General features: G+C 43.0%; 1 protein-coding gene across 2 annotated transcripts in view; it reads left to right on the forward strand.

The window, feature by feature from the left end:
• The window catches only part of GALNT9 (polypeptide N-acetylgalactosaminyltransferase 9), a 763,825-nt gene extending 758,693 nt beyond the window's left edge, over nucleotides 1–5,132 (forward strand). For both annotated transcript variants that reach the window (XM_085633497.1, XM_085633498.1), the window contains exon 11: nucleotides 3,479–5,132. In XM_085633497.1, coding sequence (XP_085489623.1) covers nucleotides 3,479–3,625 — 147 coding nt within the window. In that variant the 3' untranslated portion in view covers nucleotides 3,626–5,132. The remainder of the gene's footprint in view (nucleotides 1–3,478) is intronic.
• The last annotated feature ends 5,018 nt before the right edge of the window (nucleotides 5,133–10,150 follow it).

A 10,150-nucleotide genomic window follows, 5' to 3' on the forward strand; every position in this document is an offset into this window, starting at 1 on the left:
ACTTCCTATGGCACCTTGCTCCGTAGTGTTTGTGGCACTGTTTTGAGCATGATTTGTCTGAAGGCTCACCTAACAAGTGCCTTGAAGCTAGAACGTGACTGGCCAGGGTGGGTGCAAAAGGGGCCAGAGCCATGATAGATTTTCAGGATGACCACAAACCTCATATTGGATTCAATTTAGATACTTAGTGGCCAATTTTACAAAAGACAGCCTGAATTTGCTACTATACATTTTACCTTCCTCTTGAGTTAATTTTCCACCACTAGCGAAATCACACAGATCCTATGATTCAGGAGTAGTTCTTGAAATGTTTGTGGAACTAGTTTTGTATGTGAAAGCATCTCACGTGTATAAATACAGCAACTGTATCTTTATGAATGTGTAAATGTGCCACCAAAATATTTTCCACATGGAAAATATTTGTTCTAATAGAAAAGCCCTTCTCTTAAACCCCTGACCCTAATTTTGAGGGTGTTAATTTCCCACCTTTCCTGTAGGGTTGTACTCCTGCCAATGACAGGAGTAGATCTCCACCCCAATCCAGGATGTGCCAGTGCCGAGCAAACATTTGTGGATGCCAACAAACGATCAAGTTAGTGTGCGTTCACCAACCCAGGCAAATATTCCTGCCATGAAATTCCCATAACGTGTTCCTGGAAGATTTGCTCACACGTAATATTACACTACAGTGGTATAATATTAATGAGGGCAAATTCAACCATGAGTGTAAATTCACAGTAGTTTGTGAGCATTGAACATCAGTTTAGCCCTGGCTTCTCCAGCAAGCAGCTTGTGAGTTGCTGGTAGCTCTCTGTCTCTCAGTTAGTAGCCTCCTAAGTGCATTCAGTGCAGTAAATTAAAAGTGTCTGCGTTGTGGAAATGTCATCTCTATCCCAAAGTTTACTGTGTGTTTTCAGGACGTAAACGTGCGTATTTTCAGAACTCATAAGTTGGTTTTTGGAGAAAAATTGAGGAATTTGCACAATAAGCTTTATCAATGAAGTGTCAGCTTTAAATATCAGGTGTTGATCAGACATATTAAAAACATTATTACCTTTGTGCTGGGCACATTGCAGGTATGGCTGTTATGTATTACCCCTAAAGAGGCATTTTTTCACATTCCTGCTGGCAACCCTGCCTGATGCACAGATGACATCACTGCTGGTGATCATACGTGGAGTGGCCACTAAAGTAATCTTATTTAATGCGGTCACTTCTACAATACTAATGATGTTATTAACTCAGGGTGATTTATATTGATCATAAGTAGCTCTTATTATAGAAAAGAGTAGAGACCCTGGTTTACATTTATAAATGGAGTTATTTGTGTATATTTTGTTTAAAAAAAACTTTTTAGTTCAATATTATGCAACATAATAACTTGTGAGGTAAAAATTAAGGACATGATTTTGTGTTTGGCGGATGAGATAATCTTTCACAAACATGGCAGATATCCAGTCCGGCGTATTAAATATGGGATAAAATACCCCCTGCCAAACATTATAAGCATATTGCGAGTCACAGAGCAGTTTTATAACTATATAGAGGAATGAGGCTGAAGAGTGAGTTCCTTTGTAAGGTTACCGAACTCCGGGGTGACCTGCAATATCCTTATCATGGACACCAGGGGGTACTTTATCCCATGTAATACATGGTCACACCTTTCCCACAAACAACTTAAAACTTTGGCGCATAGCTCTTTCATATGAATGAGCGAGCATGTTTGCAAACATGAAAGATAAATAAAACCTCTAGTGCAAAATTAAACACATTAAAACCTGTTAGATATTTGTTGCAAAGACATTTTTAAAATTGTTCAATACAAGTCAGATTTAAAATAAAATAAAAGCTGCAGTAGCTCAAAGTGTATAGAAACACGCAGAAAGATTCTAGTATTTCCCTATCTAAGGAGTGCAAAAAATAAACATCTTCTCTCAATGTCACTGTAAGCTATTAAAATAGGGCAGAAGAAAGAAAGCCAATGGTCTGTTTTTAGTGCTTTAAACAGCTGCTTCAATTATGCTCCGTGACCTGACCTGCTCTAGCAGCACGCAGTGACATGAGAACTCGACTGTAATAGCTTATGTTCTGATGTCTTCTCTTTATAATCGGCGATTGGGTGCATCACATGTTGTCGATTATGAAGGAATCAGAGACAGGCATTTATACAGAGATGACAGAATCCCATGTATTATAAGTGCATTACTGACTGTGGCGCAGGACAAGATATATGCCACTTTGTGACAGAGCATCCAATCCACCAAACCTTTAATATGTCTCTACATTGTGAAACAAAAACAATGTATTGATAAATCTTCAGGAGGAGTGACCAGAAACCTTAAAACTTCTTTGGTGGATCTCCTCATATGGCCAGCTTATTCATGTCTGTTAGCCATTTGTCGATGTTCAAGGAGGATGTCCACTGTCCAGTGTCAAAGGGTCAATGTGCATGTTATTACTAAATTCCTAAAGGCAAACAACTTTTTATTTGAAGTCAAATTATTTAGAGCAGGCATGGCATGATTCCAGCTCTATGTATCAGGCACTCTTTCAGTTCTAATCATGCTTAGATTATCAAACATGCACCACCAAAATGAAATTACAAGCCCATCACATATGCTCTGGATCTTAAATTCTCTTATGATTTAAATTTACATTTCCTCATTTGATGGCCAGTTTTCACTTCCTAGCTGGAGTTCGCAAAACCCACAATGACTTTTTTTAATGTGTAAGTGGTAGGTTGAGATCCAATGATAAATATTTCAGTTGTGATGTTACAGAGGCCTAGCCAGCCCATTTCTTCATGTTCAAACATTTTTCAGTTTTTCATACATCTTTAAACGTATTAATTGCATCATTTTTCATGCATTCCAAGATCTTGTAGACGTGTTTGATGGACTTTTGAGAACAGTTTATTAAAAACATAATATTCTGATTTTATTACAACATTTTGACCAAATTCTCTATTCCCTTGATGTGCATCTACGCTCAATTTAGGGGAACAAATACCTTTGTGTATCAGGCCCATTATCAGGCCTGGGTGTAGTTCGCGGAGTTTTGCTATGCGGAACTCCGCGAAGTTACAAAAAGCCTCTGCGAAGTTCTGTGAGTTGTGGAGTGCAGTGCGGACTGTAGTTTGTGCTGGTATTCCTGCCGTTTGGGCAGAAATTCTACCCGAGCGGCAGCTCGCGTTCGCGAGTGGGGAAAAAACTCCGCTGCACATCGCGAAGTGGAGTTTTCTGCACTTTGCAAGCTCCACAGAGTGCGGTGTGCAGAAAACTCCGCGAACGGAGCAAAGTTTACCGCCCATTCTTACCCATTATAAGAAAATGTATCTCATGTGGGGATTCTGAAAATATGCCATGGGTCCAACCCTTGTGGGCCAACATTAGACAATGCTGTGCTAGAACAAAATATCTTGTGGTGCTACAACAATTCTCTAATACTGTTTTTTTTTTGTTTGTTTTATCGACTACAGAATAGCCCGATTGTCAGCAGGGACACTGGAAGGTGTCTGGAAGTGGAGATGTCCAAGGATGCCAATTTCGGGCTCCGGCTGGTGGTGCAGAGGTGCTCAGGACAGAAGTGGATGATCAGAAACATGATCAAACCCACACGGCACTGACTGTAGAGGACCACGGCACTGGATGTTTTGTCGATGGACATGGGATCGGGTCGCATTCCCTGCCCATGGTGGCCCATTGGGTGCACGGCGTGGGGAGAAGGACCACCTAGAGGTTGTATGTGGACCACCAAGCTGACCATCATAAGAGGGACTGTGAGCAGGAAAAGTCAAAGAATGTTTGGTTGTTCTATTCATCCAAAAAGCATCCCTTTGGACATATGGGAGAGTTAGGGTAGTCAACCACAGGATGGAAACTCACTCTAGCACTCTACAGCCTCCATGGACGAAATCCTCTCCCAGGCGTCTCTTTCTTTACTCCGCTTTAAAAAGTAATAATAACTGGTGTGCACTTGGCAGCAGGATGACGTAAAACGTGCCTTTATAATGTACTTCCTAAAGGAGACAACCACACACCCATCTTTGTAGCATGTTGGATTATTTTAGTCAACGCAGAGCTGCTGATGTGGTACATATTGGCCCAGGGTGTCTATCTTGTTATCAGCCTTGGTGTCTCTATGGTTCCTGGGCATCATGAGCCTATTTAGAATACGGCCATTCGAGGCAACATTTACGGGACTCTGTGATAGCTTCTCCCTCTGTTAGGCAAGAACCTGTGACACTAAACTTATGCATGAGACAAGCTGACACGTTTGGCACTAAGGATTTTGTTTGACGCTGTTCTAGTGGCAGAGACCGAGGCTGAGGAGTCGGTAGCCAGTAACGCACCACGGCGAGACATAGTGGATGGAGACGCTTGGGTGCTTGCCGCTAAGGTGTTCAACAAATGGTGAGACGTGCTGGCGTGCCCTCTTTAAACAATGAGACGTACTGTTAATCACAACCCAACACTCCCTTCCAACTTACATTGCTGAGTGAATTCACCGCCAAAGGGTGCAGAGTGTGCTGAGTCTCCACTCCCACCCTTGACTTTTTAAAAAAAAATCTCAAATAAGTTATTTTATTGATCTATATATTTATTTAATTATATATTTATTTATTTATTTAGTTTGTTATTTATAGGTTCTAGGAGGTGCTCTGAATAATGAAGCTTCTTCAGGCCATAAGGATGAGAAAAGATATTAAAATCAAGGTTTTAAAAATTGACCTGCAGGTATAAAATGAGACCACACGTTTCCTCATCTTCAATTTCAATGAGAAATAAAGGAGTAACTGTTTCACTGGTAGGCATTCCTGGCCCCTCCCCCATTCTGTTCCTCCCTTTCGAGTTAAACACTCCCCCATTCCTCGCCATCAAACAGTGCCGGGTGAAGGCAGACGCGGAGATGTGTAGAATACGGGTTCCGGTGCCAGTGCGGAATCTCACTTCCTGTTTCATTTTTATGTAATAAATATTTCATACCTGAGCAAGCAATGCAATGTTATTGTCCCGCGTTTGGGTCTAATTAAATTCATACTGGGGCGAATGCAGTGCAGGTGAAAACAAATATAGAGGACGATATTATTTCATAAAGTATTTAAGTTTCATTTTCTTTTTAATTAAAAGAATACCAAACAATAGCACAATTGACTTTATTTTTTATTTGCTCTCACCTTTTTAATATAAATATGTCTTTATGTCATGCCTCTTGTGTCTATGTTGCCACAGATAAAACGTGTTTAAACCTTAATTCAAATTTTGTTGAGAAATGTGCCTGATTCAGCTATTTGCATATTCAACTGAAAGATGATTTGAAGGGAAAACATTATAAAAATGAGCATTGGAAAATCCGACAGTTCTTACCATTGAAATGTGTTGGTCAATCCTTTGGCTTTGCCAATGCTTATTGAATGCTAAACAGCATCAGCAAACATAAAACAAATTGAAATACTTGCCCCAGCATGTATCAACGAAAAAGGAAGAGGGGGACCGGGAGCTAGTTATGGTCCAGTGCCCGTGCTCTTAAATCAAGTCGTCAAACTAAAAAGTGGGTCGCTGTCCCGTAGGTAGGGGTGCAAAGGAGTCACCCACTCACTGAAAGGAAAAGAGGAGAGAATGAGCAAGAGGGTGATCCTAGGTCTAGAATCCACTTTTCAGAGGCAAGAACAGGTATTGTCTCTTGTTGCTCTCACACACCCCGAAGGATGTCATGCTTCATCATCGGGGGTTTGCTCCTCCTCGGGCCAGCGCAGCAATGCCCTAGGGGTCTCCCGAAGGGTCACTTTGGCGGAGATCTTTTGAGAACATCCGTCAGATGAGTGCGGGTATGTGGGGTGAGTCCTATGTGAAGGGTGAAAGTGTATGTGAAGCATAAAACTGGCTAAGGGATACCAAAAAGGGTACATTTATTGTGACGGTACCCTTGTTATACTAAAAAACCCAAAGGTCGTGCGTTACTCCAATAGGCATTAATGTGCCCCGGTAACTAAAAGGTCGACATGTTTCGCGCCTGGATGGTCACAAGGATCCGTGGCGCTTCATCAGGACCAAAAACAAGTTGTGGTGTGAAAGTGCAAGTGAGTGGAGGGGATGGAACCCTCTGTGAGATCAGGGCGGGCCAGAACTGTGAAATACTACAGTTAGGCTACAACTCAGGGGCCAATTTCAATGTCGGATGGAAGGGCTCCGACCATCGGAATCGGCGCATGTGCATTTCTCGCAAGAAATGCACATGCGCCGATTCACGCATGCGCAGTTTTCGCCGTGAACAAGATAAAGAGAGGAAGAGGCCAGCTGGGGACGCCGCAGATAAGGTAATGTGCTTTAAACTTATTTTTTAAAACTTTAGCAATTGTTATTATAGGGCGGGTGGGAGGCGGGGGCAGGCCAACTCCGCTCCGCCACGGAGTGTGCGGAACTTTGCCTACTCCACGTTCTCCATGGAACCCGTAGTAGTCAAAACTCCACACTCCACGGGAGGAGCGAAGTTCTCAGCCCACGGTTGCCACAAATGACCAGTATTTGTCTTTTTGCAAAGGTGGCAACCCTGTTTCTGGATGATGTGCGCAAACACATCATTTTTAATATATGTCAAATTTACCACACCAAGATGGTGGGTGTTCATATTAGAGTAGTGAATTAAAAATAAAAAGCGTACAGCCTCAACAGCACAGTCTGGTAGCTAATAGCTGATGCCAGACCCTCTGAAATCAAGCATTGGCAGAGCCAACAGGCCCCGCCTACGCAAGATTTATTGGATTTGCCAATGTCTTTTAGCCATGTTTTACAGCAGGATGGCTGCTGTTCAGCATGGCTACAAGTTAGGGGTCTGACTCACAGTAGAGTGGCGCACAGAATAGAGTGTCACAGAATACAGTGGTACAGGATAGAGATGAGTAGAGTGGGGTACAGTAGAGTTGAATTGAATTGAATTGAAGGAACATTTGTAAAAAGCATGGTTACCCAGGGGCATCCCAGCACTACGACGCCAAGTAAGCTACGATAAAAAATTAATGGAAAAGAAAAGTTTTCAGGAGTTTTCTGAACTTACGATGGTCAGGTTCAGAGCGTATATGGAGGGGAATACTGTTCCAAAGTCTGGCGGCATTATATGAAAACAGTCGGCCTCCACTACATGCACGTTTGGTCTTAGGTACACACATTAAACCTTTTTTCCCTGATCTGAGGGCTCTGTTGGGTACATAAGGTTGACTCCAGGTACGAATCAGAGGCGGGCCCTTTCCTGACAGTGATTTGTGGGTGATGCAAAGGGCTTTAAATTGTACTCTTTCTTGGATGGGAAGTCAGTGTAAGGTAGCAAGGGCCGGCCTAGCAGAAGAACGTTTGGGAATATTCAGCAGCATACGTGCCGCACAGTTCTGTACGATTTGTTATCTTTTAATGGTAGCCAGGGGGCTCCCAGATATAGCGCATTGGCGTAATCAAGCCGTGTAAGTGCGAGAGCCTGCACCAGTAGGCGTCTCGCCGCAAATGGGAGCATAGGAAATATCTTTCTAAACCTTCTTAGTAGTCCATAATAGCTTGCTGCCACTATACGGGATTGCTCTCTAAAATCCATATTGCGATCAATCCAGACTCCTAGACTCTTAACTCGTTTTTTTGGGGCGGGGGGCGGGCCTAGGCAGATAGGCCACAAGTGATCAATATTTGGGGGGGCGGATTTCCCAAAGAGCAAGAGTTCAGTCTTGGATCCGTTAAACTTCAAAAAGGAATTGCTCATCCAACCAAAATGTTTCTGGAGGCAGGTGGCCAGATCAGAGTCTAATTGGTTAGATTGCTTCAAGGAGACAATGAATTGAGTATCGTCGGCATAAGAAACAACCTGTACCCCAAATGGGAGTACTGTTTCAGCCAACGAACTCATGTAAACGTTGAACATCGTGGGGCTCAGGGAGGATCCCTGTGGAACCCCACAAGTCAGCGGGATGGGCTTCGAAGAGCATTCTCCTTCGAAAACCGTATAGACCTTGTTTTGGAGAAAAGACTGTAGCCACTTTAGTGCCAGCCCAGTCACTCCGGCATCCCTCAATCTTTGTGTCATAAAATGATGATTCACGGTTCCATAGACTACAGTGTCATGACATGACATAAAGTAGAGTGACATAGAGTGAAATGGAGTAGAGTGGAGTGGCATAAATTTAAGTAGCATAAAGTGGAGTGGCATAGAGTTGAGTGCCTCAGAGTGAGTGGTGTCGTAGAATGGAGTGGCGTAGAGTGGAGTGGCATTAGAGTGGAGTGGGGTAGAGAAGAACATCTGTGTGTGTAAATTACTAAAGCATCAATAGAGACAGCAGATAGAGTTAAAGCAATATGAATAAAAAGCTGTATGCCTATGTTAAAGTGGTAAAGAGCAGTGCACGTCCAGGAATAATACCGAAACGCTTATAAAAGAAAAGAAATACTGTGTTGTAAAAAGACGGGGAAGAACAAAGGCAGGTAAGAACACATGTACTTGGTCCATGCTCCAGAGAGAAGGTAACAAGAAAGGTAGGGAAGCCTACAGGATCGATGCAATTGAAAGATAGCACGTGAGACTAGCAATGAAAAAACCCTGTGGTATGCTGTGGGTGGGTTGTAAGCCCACTGAACAGTAAACAGTATGTCCCGCAGCACAGCACATGTGCTGTGTAGGGGAGACCTAAAAAGCTCAGATCTGTTCCTGGGAAAGAAAAACAAATCCAACCCGCACCAGACCATTTCTTCAAATGAAAGAATTTAGGGAGCCTCAGCTGTAAAAGAAAAAATAATTTGAACGAATATGGTACTATAATGCAAGCCTATAGAGGACTCTAATGTATATATATTTCAACCTCTATACCATTTTTACTACAGCATGAGGATATTATTGTTAAGTTAATGTACTTAAATAGTATAGCCAATCTGTCATCAGGTAAGAGTTATGGCAAATGAGAAACCTGTTCCCCCAGAAAACAGTCAAGCACATCCGTCCTCCTTCAATAACTTTATATCCACGTAACATAACTTAAATTTGTTGGAGATGGCCCTTTTTGCAGGGTTATCCCTAAACATTTTGCTTCTTCATCCTATTTTTTCCTGACCTGTTTGTGTTGGTTTTAGGACTCTGGGCACTTTACCACTGCCAATCAGGCTAAAGTGCATATGCTCTCTGTGTAAAATGTGTTATGGATTGGTGTTTCCATGATTGGCCTATTTGATTTATGTGTCAGTCCGTAGTAAAGTGCACTGCACGTGCCAGGGCCAATAAATCAAATGCTGTTGGTGGACTGCAGCACTGGATTTTGCCACCCATGCAAACAGCCCGTAAAGTGTAATCTACATGTTAGCCACCCCTAAGGTGGGCCCAAGGTACCCCTGTGGGCAGGGTGCATTGTACGTGAAAGGTAGGACATGCCCTGGTGTGTGTGTGAATTACAGCCAATTTCGTTTTTCACTATTGCAAGGCTACCTGTTCCCATAGGCCAGAATGGGCAGTTTGATTATAACACCTTATAATCCTAACTGACCCAGGGAACATGGTAGAAATTCAAGTTTAGTATGCCTGAACTCAGAATGATAAAATACATCTTTTGGTGAATTTGGTTTTAACATTCTGTGTTTGAAAATACCACTTTTAGAGAGTAGGTATTTTCTTACCTAACCATCCAGCCTGCCTCTGCTAGCTTGTATATTGCCTGTCTGAGTTGTGGGTGACAGGGGCTGGGGAGACTCCAGGAGACAGGGTGAGCCAGCACAGGACTGAATAGACGTATCTGCATGTAGAGCAATGTTCTTCAATCTGTGGGGCGCGCCCCCCCAGGGGGGCGCAACACCATCTCAGGGGGGGCGCGCACTGCACACTGAAATCTTACCTTTGTTTGTCTTTTCCTGTCCCGCGTCGCAAGTCTTCCCCCAATTCAAATGGAAATTTTTGTTGGGCACAACTCCGATAACAGAGGGTTGGAGGGTGGGCGGGAGGGAATTAGATGGGGCTCATGCTTTGTCCTGTTAAGAACGAACAGTTCTTTTTAATCGTCCCAGGAGGGGGTTATTTCGTAGCGCTGAAATGCTTCAGCTGCAGTGGAAGGTGAAAGTCGCCTCTGATAAAACCGAAAGCAAACAGACAGACCTTTTCCTTTGGTTTGATTTCATAGAGCAGAGGAGACCCC

Source organism: Triturus cristatus, chromosome 11 (assembly GCF_964204655.1).
Source record: "Triturus cristatus chromosome 11, aTriCri1.1, whole genome shotgun sequence".
NCBI lineage: Eukaryota > Metazoa > Chordata > Amphibia > Caudata > Salamandridae > Triturus > Triturus cristatus.